At 43.0% G+C, this 21,139-nt stretch overlaps 1 protein-coding gene across 1 annotated transcript in view; it reads left to right on the top strand.

The window, feature by feature from the left end:
- Positions 1-14,030: 14,030 nt before the first annotated feature.
- The window catches only part of LOC121275916 (insulin-like growth factor-binding protein 4), a 151,582-nt gene continuing 144,473 nt past the window's right edge, over positions 14,031-21,139 (top strand). Inside the window, exon 1 of the mRNA XM_041183746.1 lies at positions 14,031-14,524. Within this exon, the coding sequence (XP_041039680.1) occupies positions 14,176-14,524 (349 nt within the window). The 5' untranslated portion in view covers positions 14,031-14,175. The remainder of the gene's footprint in view (positions 14,525-21,139) is intronic.

Here is a 21,139-nt window from a genome sequence, read left to right on the forward strand (position 1 = left end):
TCTTGTCAGAAGGAACTGGTTGGGAGAGATAAACCTTGAGGGCCCACTAAGTTTCCAATTCGAAACTAGAAGTGTTGCTGCAAGAAAAAATGACTACGCAAAGACCCAAAGGGAGAAGTCTGTAGACATGTTACACCAGGACAGAGCTCAAGCTGAAGTTAGCACCCTTCAAAAGGAAATGTCAAATCTATTAAAGGAGTTTCGTGTGCTACAAAATTCAATCAGCTCCCAATTTGTGCCACGAAAAAGATATGAAGAAGGAAAGGAAGAGTTAAGCCTGTCTCTGGCTGAGTTAAGGAATTAATTAGCTGAGAAGGGGCAACGATATGTGATTCTCCAGGAAACTGTTAATGAGAATAGAAGCAGCAGCTGTGTAAAAGCCCTGAAATTTTACAGCTAGTAGGCCCTGAATTCTCAGAAAAGCTGTTGGAAAACCCAACTACTGAGCTCATTCATGTTCAGCTCCCCTCTGAGTCTAATCCAGCCAACAGCGAAAATAAAGAGAAGACAGAGAAACGGGTCAGTATTACCAAGAAAAGGACACACAGGAAGAAAAAGAGCAATTATTGATAGCCCTCGAAAAGAGAAACAAAAAGATTTTTTTCCTTTTCCTCTTTTTCCTCACGCATAATGTAGCTCATCGCTGTATTGCTTTGTGCTTGTTGCCCTTTATCTATTTCAGCTTGGAGGAGAGGGGCAGCAGGAGTGAACATGACTGCACCTGGAAGATGGTGAAAACATCCACTGAGGGACATAGTGGGCAACTGCCCCTGAAAAGGAGCAGTTGGAAACACCAGCCAAGGTTATTGGGCTACGATGTTCACCACTTCCGAGAAAGCCTCCTGAAAGACTGGACCTGTAAATAGTTATTGTGTAAATAGTTAATGTGTTTTAAGCTTGTTAGCTGTACTTTTAAGTAAAGGGGGAGAGATGTGGTAAAGTGAGGTACCCTGTCCCTTTAAGAGAATGCACGTGTACTGATCATGTGACAGCACTGACAAATCACTGTACAGTGCTGGCAACTGGGAACTGTAAATCTCATTCTGGGGGTTTTCAGAGTGAGCACATATGACCGGGTGCTCTTCCCTGTGTCTCAATAAACCACCACTGTTAATTCTTACATCCGTCTCTCCCCATTATTGATTACAAGCAGCAATTGATGAGAACATAGGAAGGCATACAGTTAGAGTGCAGTTGGGCAACAAACCCATTTACTCAAGAAATTAAAAAATCTCATCAGGCCTGGCAGCATCTGTGGAGAAAGAAACAGAGTTAATGTTCTGAATCTGTATGACTCTTCTTCAGAGCTGATCTGGGATGGAATGCCTGGAATGAGGGCAGCACATTGACTCCCTAGTTAAGCAATTGAATGTGATCATTGTAGGGTTACGTTCAAATTTTGCACAATAACAAGAAGTGCAGAATGGAGGCAGCAGGCAATGCCCCCTTTTCCATGTCTGTCATGTAACTGATGAGGAAAATAAGAGCCTGTTGCCTTCAGGTAGGGCAAAGGGAAAAGCCTCGTCCTGAGAAACACGGGCCATGGGGCCCCAAGAAGACCCAGAAGCTGAGGCGGAGAGACCAATTTCACAGAGGCATTTGGCACAACCAAATGTACTGTGCACTGAAGGCGCCTCCCATAATTGCAGATGAGCAAGAGGCAGTGTCGTAGACATCTATACTTGTCAAGGGATATGGTGGCTCTCATCTGCCAAATTCTTTGGGCAGACCTGATGCCGCACAGCTTCGCAGGTCATCCATTGCCAGTTGCTCTAAAGGTGACCGCCACACTCAACTTTTTTGTGAGTGGCTCTTTCCAGGTCTCCACTAGTAGCGCCTGCAGAAAATCACAACCCTTCACTCATAAATGCATCCAAGAGGTTATGATGCCCTACTCAGTAAGGCACACAATCACATCCAGTACTCCCTGGATGAAGCCAGCTAGTGGGATTTGCAGCAATCTCTGGCTTCCTACAGGTGCAGGGTACTATCGACTGCACACATGTGGCATTAAGAGCTTCCTGGCAGCAGCTACAATGAGTCATCAGTGAAAAAGACTTCCACTCTTTCGATGTGCAGCTGAGCTGTAACACCAAAAAATTATGCAAATCTGTGTGAGATACCCTGGGCGTTTGCATGACTCTTAAATCTTGAGGATCTCGTAGGTGTCACAGATTTTCGAGTGTCCTCAATGTATTCAGGGTTAGCTTATCAGTTACAAAAGCTACCTCCAAAAGACATGGCTAATGACACCCATTCAGCGGCCACAGAGAGCTTCGGGGAGAGGTACAAAGCAGTTCATTCTGCAACATGCTCCTTGATTGAGCAGAACATTGGCAGACTGAAGATGCGTTTCCGATGTCTGGAATAGTCAGTGATGCTCTCCAGTACTCTCCCCAGGGGGTGTACCACATCATTGTGGTTTGCTGCTCCAAAGGGGGAGTTGCCAGATGGGGAGATGAGGAGGATGTCATGAGGGATGAGCTCGATGAGGGCGAGGATGTTGTGGCCCCAGAGGAAGAGGTCTAGCATGGGCCAGATGTAGCAGACATGCCCGTGAGATCCTTATAGCCACAAAGTTCCAGGATGATGAAGACGAATAGCTCATACGAGCCTCTTGCACTTGTGCTCTTCTTGCAAGCTCGACAATAACATCTTGGCTATCCTCATCATCTCAATGAAGGACATCAGTCTCAGAATGAGTAGTCACAAACTTGAATAATGATGATCTCATCCTTGTAAGGTTAGACAGCCTCTGGAGCATGCGACCATTCTGTTACGGGATAAGAACAACACCAGCACTCACTGTGAGGAAATTAGACATTGTGCAGTCTTTTCAAGCATTGTTACCTCTGGCACCACAAACCTCAGTGCACTCATGGCAGTATGCCTGGAGCACTGCAAAGTGCTTTGAGGAGGGCAATCATCAATCCCTGGTTCTCGCGTGAATGTCTGAAGATTGATCTAAATCCAGACTGCGGCATCTCTCCACAGGCCATCTCTCATGCAAGAATAATGTCTGGTCTTCCAAGGATGAGCCCAGTGTCATGTAAGATTGTGACTATTCATTCTGAGATTTTTGTTCTTCATTAAGATGATGAGGATAGCCAAGAAGATGTTATTGTCGAACTTGCAAGAAGAGCACAGGTTCTAGAGGCTCGTATGAGCTATTCATCTTCATGACATGAGGGTGAGTCCCCAGCACGAGATTGTTCTTTAGGATGCAGTGATCTCTCGCTCTCAGTTATGGATGCGAGCCTGCGAGTCAGGTCACCTTTGTGTGCCCAGAGAGAGCTTCAGCAGCGTCATCGTCTGATCATTGACAAGCAGTCATAATCCAGCCTTCATATGGAGCTTCTCATGTTCATGTCCAGCATTGCCTTGGTATCTGGGCGTGAGGTGGCTCAGTCAGTTGCAACATAGCATTTAAGCATTACTTAGTAACCTTGTTGATAATAGAGCACACACAGCAGACGTACTGGAGCTTCGCTCTGATCCCATTTGAGGCCTCCACGTTTTCACTTCAGCAGCTTCAGATATACATAGGAAGCATGGGACACTAAGGTCACAATCAGATAACCATGTTGGTTGCCTTTCGAGAGCTGGCTCAGGGATTCTTTTAAGCCACGTTAGCTAGACCTTCAGGTCCAGAGAAGCATCCTTCCATTTAATAGTCTGCCATCTGCGGCCTAGACACACACCTCTATTCTCACATATGGCAGGATTTTCCACACCTGCCTGCCACCGTGATCCTCTGGTCCTGCCGCAAATCAACGGACTTCTGGCTGGGGCACTGCCTTGCCCGCAGCAGGTCCCACCCGCAACAGGGCTGGAAAATCCCGGCCATTGTCATGGCCATCTAGCTAACATTTCAGAAATCACCAAGGCCCATAGCTCTGCATCATGTAGGTGGAGAATGAAACTACCATAGGGGTGATGTCTCGCCAAACACACAGCCGTGATGTCACGCTACAGGCCGCCATGACCAGCTAAGATCCTCAACTATCACTTGAAATGTAATCCACAAACAAGCCTGACAGACTTTACGTGGAAGCCAGTTAAAGATGCACTGAGTTAGACTGACTCCAATGCAGGTTGCCATTAAAACCTATAAGATCAACATAGACCAATCTTCAGTGAAGCAGCATCAGGAGAATAAATCAAAGTGTTAAATATATACTTTGAGGCCACATGATATGATCCTCTGACGCAAGTCTAAGTTATGCATTGCCCAACCATCATTTTGATATAGCAGCTGGCTTTGCTCATGTGAAAGGCAACTTACGGTACTGAGACTATGCAAGACACCAAAGGCCTGAAGCATCCTTCAGGTGGGAATAAGTGAGGTGAGGGTGTGGTGGGGGGGGGTGGGGGTGGCACCTGTTACATTTGTGTTGAACCCTGTAGATTCTCGCTGCCAGTTTGTTGTGAGTGGTGGCCGAATTGGTACTATTGATAGAATTGGTCAACAGACACTTCTTTGGTGGAAACTTTAAGTTTATTTACAAAGGTACTCAGCAGCAACTACACATGTGCTTTCACTTCAAACTCCATCTCTACACTACCGATTACTAACTACAGAGGTAACCCGTGCTACTCCACATTGGGTACTAAAGATCATGTGATCTTCCTTAATAAGCATTATTCTTAAAGGTATATTACACACTAAATAGAACCATAATTACCACATCCCTTCCCCATTACTCGAATATACATTTTATACTATTTTATACATTTTATCAAAAAAGCAAAATATTTACGCTGTTAAGTCATTTACAAGTTCAGTCTTTCTGGGAGTTTCCTGATGCGTGTCGAGCGTCTCAGCTCTACAACTTCAGATGCTTTGTCAGCAATCTCCTTTTTCTGAGTTGTCTAAACATCAGGTGCTTCGGTGGGTACCTGCAGTTCTGTATCCTCCACTCTTACAGGAACATCAGGCATGTCTGTACTGGGTTGAGTATCCTCAACAGGAAATATTGACTCGGTCGAAAACACTGTTGGAATCAATTCTTGGTGATTTTTTTCTCTCTTCCTTAGATGATCCATATGTCTCCGTATGACTCGGCCTTCCACCTCTACGTGGTAATTGAGGCCCAGTCACTGCATTTATTTCACCCGATAACCACTTTGGTCCTTCTCCAAAGTTATTCACGTATATTGTCTCCCCCATGATAAACTTCCCCTCACGGCTTTGTCAGTTGTGTCTAATTTTCTGAATATCCTGACTCCTTTCCACCTTCCCCCCTAGATTTGGCACTATTATGCTCAATCTCATCCTGAGACGGTGTTTCATCAATAACTCCGCAGGTGTGACACCTATTGTTGTGTGAGGGGTAGTCCTGTAATGAAAAAGAAAGTTTGCTAGCTTAGTTGCTAAGGAATCTCCAGTTAGCATTTTCATGCCTGTCTTGAGCTTTTGAACTGCCCTTTCGGCCAGTCCATTTGAGTAAGGGAGGTATGGTGAAGTTTTTATATGAGTGATACCATTGAGGCTGATAAACTGTTGAAACTCAGCACGAGTAAATGCCGTGCTGTTATCAGAAACAATTACTTCTGGTAGTCCGTAAATGACAAAAATTTGATGTAGTTTCTCAGTGGTAGCAGAAGATGTTGGTGACTTCATCTCATATAACATCCATCCATTTTGAATGGGTATCACCAATGAGCAAAAATATTGTTCCCAGGAAAGGTCCCACATAGTTAATGACTGCACCCAGGATCAATCTGGCCACTCCCAAGGGTTTAATGGAACTGTTGAAGGTAGCTTTTGCAGTTGCTGACGTTGCACACAATTCTTCACCAAACTCTCTATTTCACCATCCATCCCAGGCCACCATAGACAGCAGTGTGCTCTGGTTTTCATTCAGGAAATTCCTGAATGTGTGCTGTGTAGTTCAATTAAAAGAGGCTCCCTTCCCTTTGGAGGTACTATTACTTGTGCTCCCCATAATAAGATGCCATCCTGATAAAAGCAAAATACTGCAGATACTGGAAACCTGAAACAAAAACACAAAATTGCTGGAAAAACTCAGCAGGTCTAGCAGCATCTGTGGGGGATGAAGCAGAGCTAGTGTTTTGAGTCCATATAACCCTTCTTCAGAGCTGGAGAGAAGTGGAAATATAATGAATTTTATACTGTTTAAAGGGGGTACAGAAGGTGAAGCTGGATAGAAGGCCAGCGATAAGTGGAGGCAAAGGAGAGAGATTGACAAAGATGTCATGAACTAAAGGACAAAGAGCGTTAATAGTCATGGTAAGGGCTAATAAGAGAGCCGATAGTGGCGTAAAGGTAAGAAAGCAGAATGTGATATGCCATCCTAGCTGGTTATTTCAAGTCTTCTGTTGAAGTATGGTTTCATTTTGTCAGATATGGGCTCCTGTGACCAACCATGCAGCATTTGTTCTCATACTTCAAATAGGACTGGGTCCCAACTTGTCCAGTCTCTGATCTGTCGAGAACGTACCAAAGATGGATCTAAGAAATTTAACAGTAAAACAAGTTCTTGTGGAACTGGTACATCCTCATAAGTTTCTTGTAAAGGCAAACGACTAAGGACATTGGAAACCTGAAACAAAAACAGAAAATTGCTGGAAAAACTCAGCAGGTCTAGCAGCATCTGTGGGGGATGACGCAGAGCTAGTGTTTCGAGTCCATATGACCCTTCTTCAGAGCTGGAGAGAAGTGGAAATATGATAAATTTTATACTGTTTAAAGGGGGTGCAGCAGGTGAAGCTCGATAGAAGGCCAGTGATAAGTGCCAGGCCTATAAACAAAAGTATACTTGTGTTCTACCAGAATTAAGGCCCATCATTGTATTCTTGCTGAGGCTATGGGTGGTATAGCCTTGTCCTCACTGAACAATCCTGGCATTAGCTTGTAATCTGGCAATAGCGTAGTGGCATTGTTGCTGGACTAATAATTCAGAGGCCTAGGGTAATGCTCTAGGGACTGGGTTCAAATCCTAGCACAGCAGATGGTAGAATTTGAATTCAATAAAGATCTGGAATTAAAAGTCTAATGATGACAATGGGATCAAATGGCAACAAAAGCTGGACTAGCCAGTGATGCCCACATCCCATGACTGAATTTAAAAAAATGAATGATTGTAAAATGTGTATGTACTGGTGAAATTTCTTGATGATTGTTGTAAAAAACCATCTGGCTCACTAACGTCCTTTAGGGAAGGAAATCTGCTGTTATTGCCTGGTCTGGCCTACATGTAACTCCAGACCCCAGAGCAATGTGGTTGACTCTGAATAAGGGCAATTAGAGGTGGGCAACAAAAGCTGGACTAGCCAGTGATGCCCACATCCCATGACTGAATAAAAAAAAATGAATGATTGTAAAATGTGTATGTACTGGTGAAATTTCTTGATGCTAAAGATGATGGACAGGCCTTCTTTTTCTATCTGCGAGGATCCCTTTTCTGCTGTGATGAGCATTCTTGATATGTAACCTATTGGCCGTTCCGTGCCATTGTCCAACCAATGAGAGAGCACTGCTCCCATTCTGTAGGGGGATGTGTCACATGTCAGCACCAATTCTTTTGTCTGGTCATAAAGCACTAATAGGTTGGATGAGTTTTTTCACCTTTATGAAAGTTTCCTTTTGGGGTGCATCCCAAGACTTGAGGCATTTGGGTCTTCAATTTTTGGAACAGGGTGCCTGTCTGTCTTAGCTGCTTTACTAACAATCAGTTTGTAGTCCCCACAAATTTGGACATTTTGGTCGGGTTTAAGAATAGTAACTATGGGTGCTGCCCATTCTGAGAGTTGAATAGGTTAATAATGCCCAGTTTCTTTCGTCCGTTCAGTTCAATGTCAACTTTTTCTTGCATGGCACCGGTCTCGCCTTCATGAAGTGAAGGGTTCCTTACCACTCCACATGAATCTTTGCCTGCAGCCCTGGATTTTCTCAAGTTCATCCTTAAAGACGGTGTTGTACTTTCGAAGTAGCTCTTGCACTCAACTGGAAAATTTCAGCCCATTCTAACTTAATCTTCTTTAGCCAGTTTCACCCCAGGAGGTTTGGTCCTTCACCTGCTACCCCCATCAAGGGTAGCTTTCAAGATTGGCTTACATAATGGACAGTTACTTTGCTTATGTCTTTTACTTGAATGTCTTCACCCGTGTATGTTTTTAATTGGGCAGTTGTTTCTTCTAAATTTAATTGATGCTCCCCATTGTTCAGGTGTCTGAAGATATGTTCCCCAATTATTGTAGCAGAAAATCCTGTGTCCATTCTAACAGGTCTGCCATTTACTTTCACTGTTACAAATATTGGTTCTGTCTTTCCAACTTTCAATTAAGTGAGTAGATATCTGAATTTGTTGTTTCAGGCTCTTCTACATTATAAATCTCACTTGAGTTTTTTCTTTTGTTTAAAAGCCTGCTTGAATCTTTCCTTACACTGTCCATTTCTGTGACAATAATAACATTCGATTTTTTTAAACCCCTAAATGTTATAAGACTGCTTGTTTTCACATCTATTGAAATTATTCTTTTTGAAGTCATTTTTTTTTCATTTTGCATCTAGATTCTCTGCAGTCTTGCATTTTCGCGCCCTTTTTGGCTGGAGTTTCCCTTCCCAATGTGGAGGATGGCACCATTTTGCTCTCCTTGTATGACTTTTTAATCTTCCCATGGTCAGTGTTACCTGTAGCGCCTTCTTAAAATCCAAATTTGCTCATGCACACTGCACACTAAACGATCCATAAGCATGTTGTTTGGAGATGTACCAAACTCACAATGTTCCATTAACTTGCCACAGAGCATGCAACTGTCTCACCCGGGGCTCTATTTCTTGAATTAAACTTGAATGTTTGCATTGCTACCAAGGTCCACCAATTCATCAACATTTTCCGAATCTGGGGCACTGGATGCCGTCAAACTTCAAATCAGGCCATAGGTTTTACTCCCACTTGTATTTAAGAGGATTGCCAGGCTATTCTCTTCCCTCGTAATCTCGTTCGCTTGGAAAAAGAACGTGAGGCATTCAACATAATAAGACCAATCATCTGTGGCTGGATTGAAAGGAGCAATTGTTCCAAGTTGCAGCATTCTGAGACGGAAATATTTATTCGATTCGAACGGAACTTATAGTTGCAATTACTGCGCGAGGTACAGTGCTGATTTCTTTTTGATTTTGTTTCTCCTGTTTAATCTTGTTTTATCATCGTGTTATCCTCATTTTATACTCATCACCAGTTTGTTGGATCCTGTGGATTCTAGACGCCAGTTTGTTGTGAGTGATGGCCAAGTTGGTACTATTGATAGACTTGATCAGCAGACACTTCTTAGGTGGAAACTTCAAGTTTACTTACAAAGATACTCAACAGCAACTACACACACGCTTTCACTTCAAACCATATCACTACACTACTGACTACGAACTACAGAGGTAGCCCATGCTATTCCTCATTGGTACTAAAGATCATGTAAACTTCCTTAACAAGAATTATTCTTAAAGGTATATTACACACTAAATAGAACATATTTACCACAACTTGTGTGACCTCGGAGCATAGCATCAGATAGAAGTATTATTCCGTAGATGAGAATTTCAGAAAAGCAAAGTACATTTGCAGATGTGCAAAGTATATACAGTGAGCGAACACCCGTGCCACCATTGTGTTCTCAGTATTTCTTAATTTTTCTTACCCTACTACCAGGCCTGGGTGCTTCCCCAACATCTGGAGCAGAGGTGGAGTCAGCCTGCTGATTGCTATACCCTGTTATTTGTGATGACTTTGGCGGGTATCCTCTGGAGGCGTAAGGCCTACTTTGGGTCTCCTGCTGTGGAGGAGGTGCCCCTCCTTGGCCTTAGCAGCTGGAATTGCTGGGTTCATAGGTAGAGGGGATTTGGAACAGCTGGACAGCCCAGGAGAGTCCTGGTTGGATTACCTCAAGGTGTTCAACTGACTTTCCTCCTCTCTAAGGGGCCCAAGGACCCCTCCCTGACTCCTGTGGAGAAGGTGCCTCTGGACGGACATCAAGGTGCCTTGTCTCACTCTTGCATAGCCACTGATGGATCCCACTCATGCTTCAGCGATGGTGTGCAGGTGTGTGTGCATATCTGGCACAAACTGCTGGACCAAAGTCTCCATGGTGGACACCCCCCTTCCAGTGGTGACCTCGATGTGCTGGCATGTCATTGCCACAACATCAGAAAGGACGTGGATGGACTCCTCCATCCTCCATTCTAATCTGCTGATGGACTGTGACAACCCTGCTTGTTGTGCGCCTGTCTGTCTTTGGAGCTCCAAAGAGGGCCACTTCCAGAGGCTCCTCATTGACCTCGAGCTCAGCAGGAGCCTGGCCTACAGAAGTCCTCTGAGTGTCAGTGACCACAACTGCCACTACCTCCACCTGCTGTGGACCCGAATCTGTGCTGTGATCACCAGATGGTGACCCCCAAGCCTGCTCTAAAAGTAGCCCCCACCGCGGTGTGTGTCTCTGTGCTGGTGGAGGATGCAGATGAACACAGTGATTGTTCAAAATCTGATGAGTCTTCAGCATCCTCATCTGAGGTGGGCTTGTGCTGGCTGGAGGTGCGATGCCCCATTTTCTTGCTGGTGACTTTAATAGTGAGAAGAGATAATTAGTGATTGACTGGATGGTCATCTACATTAAAGTGCACTCACAGTTTCGGTAGGTGGGCGAAAACTCCTGGATGGAGCCTCATTTCTTGCTGGGAGATGCCAATCTCACCCTCGGTGCAGGAATGGTCCTAGATGCAGGCATGCGTGCACACTGCTTCTGGCTTGGGGAGGTAAGGGAAATGCTCCCAGAAGACCCAAGGGAAGAATCCTGCTTCAGTCACCAGCAAGTAGACTTCGTAGCCTTGAATACATTAACAGCAAATCTTTATTAACAACTCATAATTATACACATATATACAGCAGAGGGTGCAGGTATAGAGCTGACACCATCCTATGTGTTTACTCATTTCTGTCAATCTCTAGACTGACCCTATCTCTGGGTCTTATGCTTTCTTATATCACTGTGTGGGCGGTACTGTACTCAGTCCTACATTAACCCTTTATGTTTCAGACCCCACTGCTACACCTAGGTGGATAAAGCCTCCTGCTGAGAGCTTTTGTCTCCTTCCTCCTCCTCTCCCTGCAAACAGCTTGTCCTTTTTTTTGCTTCCTCATCTCTACCTCCCTCTCCTGCTGCAGCCTAAGGGAAATTGCAACTATATCACCCAAAACTGGGGGGCAAGTGGTTTGATGAGAATTCTCACAAACATTACCTTCTCCTAATGCAGCAGCACTCCCTGCAGACTTCATCAACTGCCAGCAACTCCTCAAAACAGCTAGCACTTCAACCTACTCAAACAGAGCCAGTAAAAAGTAACCAGCAACTAACCTGCTAATAGTTGACGGACTCCTTTAAATAGCACTGTTAGTGGGGCCTTTCCTGTTGCTGAACACATTTTCAGCTGTGTTGAGATTAAGAGAGGGATGCATTTGAAGAAGCGAAGTTGAGAATGGTAGCATTTGCTTCAAATCCGTAATACACACGAGCTGACATGATGATCTGCCTACTTTGTATACTTCCAGTGCACATTCCTGACTGCTGCATTAACGTCTTCACCAAGACACCATTCAGTGCACGCCATATGCCAGAAGTGTGCCAAAATTGCCCCATGGTGCTGAAACTATGACCGCTATGGAGCACATTTTTTTCCCATCTGAAAGTTTAAAAGTTTCAAACTTGGCCCTAATTTTCCTTCCATCTGCCCATTTTCAGATTTAACAGATAATCAACGTTCTCGTAGGTTTTCCATATGACTGCAACCTCAAATTTAACCTGCTTTGTCGATTTAACCCAGGACAGACGGGTTTCCAAAGCATCGGTAAACTGCCAGCTGAAGGGAATCAAGGACAGCTTTGGGGAGCAGGTAAGTGTTTCCCTCCAACCCTGGTTCCCCAAGATCCCCGCTCCCTACAGGCCTCCCCACCCGCTTTCACCACTTGACTTCATGGGATTGTGAATTGGACGCTGTTCCCCACCACCCCCCATACGCCCACTGGCCCCTGCAACTGCATTACCTGCTGCAGCAGCAGGCTCCAGAGTGCTCCCACCCAACTGGAACCCAAGACTGCCAATCACACTGGCTTCCAGACAGAGATTCTATGAAAGAAAATCTACACATGCTATGAAGACCAAAATCCACAGATTACAGAGAAACGTGAACTTTCCTGACAGAAACTCCATCCACCCTGCCTACGCAGCTCAGCCCTATCAAGATTGGGGCCTATGTTTCTCATGAAGAAAAGCAATCACTTTTGGGTAAACTAATCCAGGACACAGGCCATAGATTCTTAACATTTTTATTGTGCATCCGCTGACTCCTCATGATGATATATCACAAATCCTCACTGGCAATATAGGAGAGAATATTCTTATATAATTTGTGTCCACTGAAAGGAATCCAAATTGCAGATTGCAGCACTAAATACATTATAGCATCTGCATGATTTACAACAAATACAGTGAGTGTAGTAAGATTGAGTAGGAAAAACAATGTCAAATGGTGTTCAATGTGTGTGAGTCATCTACTTTGAAATCAAGAAAGCGAAATCAGTCTTCTAAGTGGTGAAAAACTAGGAACGGTACAGGAGAAAGTTAATGGTACACAAATTATTAAAAGCTAGTAGACAGGTGCAAAAAATAATCAAAAAGCTTATTGGAATGTTGGCCTTTATGTCAAAGGGGTTGGATTATAAATGAGACCAAGTAATGCTTCGGTTGTATGCAGCCTTGGCCAGATTCCATTTGAACTACTGCATTCAGTTTTGGGTATTGCACCTCAGGAAGGATATAGGCTGTGGATAGGGGTGCAGGACTTAAAGGGTTAAGTTATGAGGTTGGGTTGCATAACCTTTTTCCTTTTTGCCTTGAGCACAGAGGAATGAACGACGATCTGATTGAGGTGCGCAAATGTTAAAAGGACTTGATAGGGTAGATACGGTGGAGGAGTCAAGAACAAGGGAACATAATATTAAAATTAGAACTAGGCCATGCAGAAGCAAAATCAGAGGCATTTTTTCACAGAAATTCAGAAGTTTCTCCCCCAAGCAGCTGTGGGTGATCTGAAAATTGGAGCTTTCAAGAGTGAGATAGATAGGTTTCTGTTCTGTAAAAGTATCAAAGGATAAAGGGTAAAGGTGGGAAAATGGAGTTGAGGTGCAGATCAGCCGTGATCTAATTCAATGGAAGAGCAGGCTAGAAGGGCTGAATGGCCTATCCCTTTTCCTAATAAATCTATGTAAAACCACTGAAATTGTTTACCCCATATTGACCACACATTGTAAAATTTTACTGCCAAACATGAGGAGTGGAGTGACATTTGTTTAAATTCAATAAAAATATATGGACATGAAATATATAGCAGCATCTAATATGAAGACAAACATGTTCATTCTCAGTGCTGTTCCATTTAGTCATAAAGTCTGTGCCTGGTTCTGTTCAATATCAAAACTGAAAACAACAAACAAGGATACCATCCAGCGACACTCTTGATTCTTAAAGACCTTGATTCCAAATAAAATATTGCCATAGTTAATGTCTTTTTCAAACATCAGCATGGTGTTTTGATCCAGCTAACCATTCCGTCCAGTGATTTTGTCTTGCAAAGATTTTTTCCTATACAACTGAAGTCAGCTGCCAGAAATTGGATATTTAATTTGAGTTTGAATTCTATTACATCTACTTCAATGCTTTCCAATCATTTTTACTTTAGTTTTCTTTTTTCAAAATGAAGAAATTATAGAGATCAAAGGTGTGTTAGTGTTCCCTGTCACTGTTACTGTACTGTGAAGTACAAGGAGAGCAGATTTATTGCTGGAAAAGTAATGAAGTTATCACTGTATATCCATCTGCTTCTTGGGATAAATAGAATGTCAAGTCACGACTATGTTGTTTTGGCTATAACCCAACTCTTCAAGTTCCTACTGGTACAACTATGTATTTAAGACCCAGCGAAAGTATTTTTCCACTTCATGCTGTACGATTACACCCACATGTAAGGAATAGCTAATCAGAGTCCTGACCGGAATTTATCACTAACTAGTCTAACCATTGTATAAATAATCCTCACTGCCCTCAGCGAGGCTAGGTATTGTGAGTACGCTCCTTTTCTCCATCTGGTTTACTTACTGTGTTTCGATGTGTCTTTTAAAGTATTGGAGCGTTCTGCTTGTGCTGCTTTCACCATTGATGCTGGAGGCATCTGGGCCGATTCGCTGCTTGCCTTGCACCGATGAGAGGTTGGCACACTGCCCACCCGTGGATAATACATGCACAGAGGAGGTGGTGAGGGAGCCCGGCTGTGGCTGCTGTCGGATGTGCGCGCTGTCTCGCGGCCAGCTGTGTGGGGTGTACACGGCACGCTGTGGCGCGGGGCTCCGCTGTTACCCCCAGCTCGAGGAATCCAAACCTTTGGAGACACTCATGCAGGGACGGGGCATATGCATGGAGCTACCTGAGGTTGAAAGGATTCAAGCAATACAAGCAGGTAACCAAGAGAACTGCATGTGCGATACGGTGATGGGAAGGACCAATCTTATATGAAATAATGTCTTTGTTATTGGTAATAGCACAATACATTAGTATTAATGAGCTAGAATTATTGGAATAAACGAAGATAATGTACAGCTGCTGTACAATTGGACTTTTTATAATACTTAAATGTACACTGCTGGTTTGTTTGCCTGAAGTTCCTACAAAATAAGAAGGTGTTGCATAGAAAATGAATGTCCTGGCCAATATATATCCCTCAATTAACATCTCAGAAGCAGATTAAATGGCCATTGTCATATTTTCCTTTGTGACAGTTTGCTGTGCACTAATATGCTGCTGCATTTCCTACATTACACAGTGACTACATTTCAAAAGTATTTCATTGGCTGTGAAGCACTTTGAGACGTCTGGTGGTCATGAAAGGTGCTATATAAGTACAAGTCTTTCTTTCTCTTTACAAAGCCTTTTGTAAAATGTCACAATTTTGAGATGATCATAAATCATAAAAGCTGAAAGAAGTGCAATGATATCCTTTAGTGTTTGAAGCCTTGATCCTGCTGATGTTTGACTGCAGGGGTGTTTAGCTTACAGATTATATGTTCCTGATGACAATGCATCTTCTAATACATGCTTAATTTGCTGCATTCCAGAGAAATGATCAGAAATACACGTTTAATAAACAGAGCGATAGCAGGAGAATAGTATACTCAATGCTGCTGAGAGCAATACAGAATTTATAGAATCCTATGACTAGGTAAAAAATATAATTACAAACAAAGAATATTTTAGTTTCATTTAAACATCATAAATATGTTAAAAAGGAGCTAAAATTGTGATATGATTTACTTCGTTGCTCACAGCAAGTATATAGCTTGAGTCTCTCACGTTTCTGAGTTATTTGATCTTTACCCCTGCAGGTAGTGAAATCAGTATCATACTTGTCATCGTTTATATACACTTGTAGAGTTCACTCATACAGTTCTCTCTCTGTGCAGACCATGGCACAAGGAATGTTTCATGGAACCGTGCCATAAAGTCATAAGCTGCACACTAAATAAAAGAAAGAAAAGCAGACATTTTTGTTTAATATATTTTAAAATTATGATCTCTGGGTGAGCCAAATTAGAGCCAGATGCTTTTCAAAAGTTTGTTTATAGTCAGAAAAGATTAGCACAATGTTTCTGTTCATATTAAATCCTGTTATGGTATTATCCATTCCTCATCTCACCCCATGTACACACAGACATACACACAGACACACACACACAGACACATACAGACACACACACATACACACACAGCTGGAACAACATGGCATTCACCAGCATTTTATGGAATTTCAGAATTTAAGACGAAAGATGCTGATGCATACAGAGATATAAGGACCTCCCAAATCACAAGGATTTCCAAACCTCTTCACTCCTGTGAAAAATTACAGGGACTCACTTGCGTTCACAGCATTTAAGAGTTGTAGATCTGTCTTATTTGTGAAATGACTTGACTCTCTCAAACTTTTGACATATGATTAAAGATTTTCAAATAGCCAGGAAAGTAGACCCTGAATGCCAATAAATTCTTTGAAATAATTTAAATTATTAAAATATGTTTAAATATATCAACTCATGTAAGTTTGGTAAGATTTCAAAATGAACAGTCTGCAATTGCAGAGATGCAGAATTTGGGGATGTGTTGTTTCAAAAGGGATTAAAACAGATTTATTGCTGAACAAAGGTATAGTGGGATCTAAGGACAGCCAATCTAAGATGAGCAGGAAATGAAAAAAACAATGGGGGCTGATCACTGAACTGTAATACTGAATGATACAGACCAGGAGAGTCCCAGTTTCAACCCCAATTTGTATTGTGTTAGCTGATGATACTAATCAACTGCATCAGGACATAGATAGGCTAGCAGAATGAGCACACAAGTGACAGATAGAATCTAATACAGAGAACTGTGAGGTGATTCATTTTGGCAGAAGGGATATGAAGAAGCAATAGAGACTAAATGTTTTAAATAGTGTGCAGGAACAGAGGGAGGTTGAGGTGCTTGTGCATAGATGTTTGAAGGTAGCAGGACATATTGAAAAAGAGGTTTGCAATGCACGTAGGGTCATAAATAGAGGCATTGAGTACAAAATCAGGGAAGTTATGCTGAACTTTTATAGGCTACAACTACAGTATTACACCCAGTTCTGGTCACAGCAATTTAGGAAGGACACTATGATTCTTGAGAGGATGCAGAGGCGATTTACCACAGTAGTTCTAAGAATGAGGGAATTGTAGCTTAAAGATTAGGCTGGTGAAAATGGGGTTGTTCTCCTTGGAACAAAGGAGATTGGGGGGAGAATTTGTCAAGGTGTACAAGATTATCACCAGTTTAGATAAGGCAGATAAAGAAAAGATATTCCCATTCGTTGATTCTACAGGGACTAGTGGATATAAGTTTAATGGTTTGGGAAGGAGATATGGGGGGATGTGAGGATGAACTTTTAATACAGCGAATGGTAATGACCTGGAACTCAATGCCTACAAAGCTTGTGACCAATCAACTCCCACTGTCTTCAGGGCATGGGAGAAACCTGGACAATCTTAACTGCCCAGTTGTCTGTTTTCTGTTGAACAGGAAAGGTTATAATCATCCATATGCTTGGAAACAGCAAAGAATTCCTAATATGATGAACAAACCTACTCTACTTACAGATTTAAATATGCCTTTATAATTAAGTTTGTGTGAGATACCCTGCATTCCACTGTTCCTTTTAACTAATCCAGTGAGTCTGATGTTCTTTGTTTCCTATAACTGATGTGTTAAGCAATCGTGCCATGGAATAGATCCCAGGACTTTCATGGACCAATAAGGGTGGGAATGGATGTGGATAGGTGTCTAGATTTACACACCAGCTGGCATGCCAGTTTGTTGGCACCATCCTACCCCCAAAGTCATTTTGTTGAAGGCTGGGTCCAGGTGGAGTGAATAGCTGCCCACAAGCTGGCTAGCAGGCCAATTAAGACTTTGGGCAGAATTTTACATCACGCGGGTGGGCGCGTGTCCAACCTGATCGGGTGTAAAATAGTGCGCAATGACGTTGGGCAAGCGCCCCGACATCATCGCACACTCGAGTGATATTTTGGTCAGTGGGCACACGTGAGAGCTGGCAGTGTGCCCGCCAACAATTAAGAGGCCTATTAAGTCCATTACTTGATTAGTTAAGACAGATTTTTCATTGTCTGTCCAATGTTATGGTTGGCAAATCAGCCAGGCGGCCTTTGCATTTTTGAGGAATCCTCATCCATGGATGGGATGAGGTTTCCGAAATCAATTTTATCGATGTTTTGACATAACATTTATTATATATATGTTCATGTGAGTGAATCCTATGTGGGGATTCTTTTTAAGGATTTTCAAACCTTCATTTTTGATTTTAAAATTCTTCAGCCGCCTGAGACAGCTCTCTGCCTTTGGGGAGCTTTCACCGTGTGCTCCCCTGCACCGGCGCAGACTTCAGCATCCAGCCTCCTCCCACCTCCACCCCGGCCGCGCTGAGCCTTTCAGCGCACATTTCACGCAGGATGGCTGTTAATTGGCCAGCCGGTGGCGAAATCACGGTTCGGGGGCCAATCACGGGCAGTGAATGTTTCCCACTTGCCCGCCCACTGCGCCCGCCCGACGACCCGAAAATCCTGCCCTATGGATCAGAGGTCAACTGGAATGTTTTACTTGGCCTGCAGGCCCCCCAGTGGCATCAGCAACACAGCGAAAGCCTGAAGGTGGCCTCCCAGTGAGAGACCTGGGGGGACCAATGCTCCAGTAAGACCCTAAGGCCACCATCCTGCCTACCTAGCCATTGCTACAGTTCAAATTGTAAAATCCTGCCCCAAATATCAGCCACGCTATCGACGGTTTTGAAGTCAGTAATGTCAGTTTCTTCTCATTTGTAACACGTTTGTACTGATTGTGGTTCTCTGGTGTTTACAGTCTTTTGATAGGTCTGTGGTTGATTTGAATCTGTAACTGTACCAAATTTTGTGCAGCAGCTGTGCTTTACAGAAACATTTTAACTAACGTGATTCAGTCTGTTCCCATCAGGTTATTACCCTGATTTCTGCATTATGTTTTTCATATCAAAAGTATTCACTCATCAGACATTGTCTATGAAGTTCTGTTGTGAAACCTGTTATTTCTTTAACCAAAACTGAAGATTTTCCTAATTTAACTTCTTTTGTACTATTCTTGCTTTTAATTTCTTCAATTTTAATAAGCTGAAATATGATAAATCTTATAGCCTAACACAGAATTACATAATTACAGATTTGCTACTGGACAGAAGGAGGCCATTCAGCCTGGCATGTCTTTGCCAGCTCGCCTTTGTAGCAATTTACTAAGCACCACTATTCCCCAACACCTGACCTTCTCCCTGTAGCTCTGCACATTCTTCATTTTCAGATAACAGTCCAACTCCCTCTCGAATGCATACTGAATTGCTCTGTGCTTAACTGAAGGTATAAATATTGTAAAATTTATAATATGGGCAGAAGGACTCATTTATCGAAAGTTATTGGTTAAAATGATTCCATTGATAGGAGTCAACACATGAAATGTCTAAAAATAACATTTTTACCATTTTTTATTCGTGTTTCAGAAATATTTACCATCAGTTGTTAACTTCAGTAAAAATCAACTACATTTATGGAACAGGTGGTGTGAGCGGGTTTTCTGATATTGTGCAGTCTAAAATGCAAGGTCTGCCTAAGGCCTCACAACCGCCTGGGTTTGCCCTATTGCCATACATGAGACAGTTTATCTGAGCTTTACAAAGTGGGTTTCTCAATGTTTCCAGTCAGTAAAAACAAGTTTCCCATCCTTTGTTGCTTGTTTGCAACTTTGAATAAGCATGTCTTCAACAGAGTTATTTCGGATTGGCTGTGTAGAAACACTTCTGACCAAATTTGTCAGGTGGTAATTTCTGCTGTGCTTCATTGGAAGACTGGAAGTTTGAAGTACACATTAAGGTCACCAAAAAAATAAGTCACAAGTGCTTTATGACGACAATGCTGTCACTGGTGCTGTGTGCTTTCCAGTAAGTTGCACAATTTGTACAAAAGTATCAACCCCATTGCTCAAATCTTCTCCCTCACCTTTCAACCAAATGATGAAAGCAACACTTGGTTGCCCCAATGAATTTCTTTTAAAGTATAGTCGCGTATGATGCAGAATAACGCGGCAGCAATTTACGCTCAGCCAGCTCCCATAAACAACTGACCAGATCATCTGTTTTTTAGTGACGTTGTTAGAGGGAAATATATTGACCAATTGGGTCTAAATTAGCTACAACAGCAGACAAACAGAAAAGTCAAATGTTATGAGAAGATGACATTGAAGTTAAGTTCTGTGTAAGTAGGCATCAACCTGTTTTTAAAAATTTTATGAATTTTAACAAAAAATAGCCAAAAATGGTTTAAGGTATCTTAGCAAGTTTTGTTGCATATATAAATAGAGATTCATGATAGCATGGTATGGTATTGAGATGGAGGATCAACCATAATCATATTGAATGGCGGAGCAGGCTCGAAGTGTAAAATGACCTACTCCTGCTCCTATTTTCTATGTTTCAATGGGCAGAATCATCCCACATTTGCACTAAATCGATAGCAGGCAGATAAAACTACGTTTTACCCATCGGCCACAATGGCGGCTTTTCACGCCATAGCTTTCCAAACCCGCCACATTAATTATGCATTCCCAGGAAACATGCTGTTTCCATGGTGGGTGGGCTCTCATTCGCCCGCCACGCCAACAACTCACTGCTTCTTCATTCCAGGCTCCATATTTAAAGTGCAGTCATGTGCACACCTCTCAGTGCTTCTAGCCAAGGACTGCAGCAAAGGAGACATCGTCCTGAAAAGGAAAAAGACTGCAGCCCCCCAGTTCAATGACGCATTCCTCGAGCGCCTTTTCGATGCCTTGGAGGCCTGCCGTGATGCCCTCTACTCCCACTCTGGCAGCAGGATGGGCAGAAGCCTCGCTAATCCAGCTTGGGAGGTGGTGCCAGCGGTTATCAGTGTCAATGCCCTGCAAAAGAGGGCAGCCACCAAGAGGATGAATGATCTCCTCCGTTCTGCCAGGGTAAGTCAGTCTTCTCATCACTCTCAACTCATACACTCACAAACCCAATACTCATCCACAGCGCCCTCACTCACTGCCAGTTAAGGGGACATCACCATTCGCTGTCTCACACACACCGTCATTGTCCTTATCCCATCTAAGGGACCACTCACATGACAGACATACTTATCATCTGGCCTGGCAGGCATACCGGTTACATTCTCTCCATCTGTATTCATGCAGGACAAGCTGGCACACAACAAGAGGGAGAGGTTGCAGACTGGCGGGGGAATGCCTGAAATCAAGGTCCTCATGGACTTTGAAAACAGAGCCATCCAGCTGACCGGTGACAATATAGATTGGTCCTGTGCTGATGGTGGGATCGGCACTGCTCTACCAAGTGAGGATGCAGCAGTGTAACATTCATCAGACAACCATGCTGTGAGTGATGTGACCTGTTTCACAGGCCACTGCCATGCACTAATTATCTCCCCTTGCTTTCACA

The sequence above is a fragment of the Carcharodon carcharias genome, chromosome 3, assembly GCF_017639515.1.
Source record: "Carcharodon carcharias isolate sCarCar2 chromosome 3, sCarCar2.pri, whole genome shotgun sequence".
NCBI lineage: Eukaryota > Metazoa > Chordata > Chondrichthyes > Lamniformes > Lamnidae > Carcharodon > Carcharodon carcharias.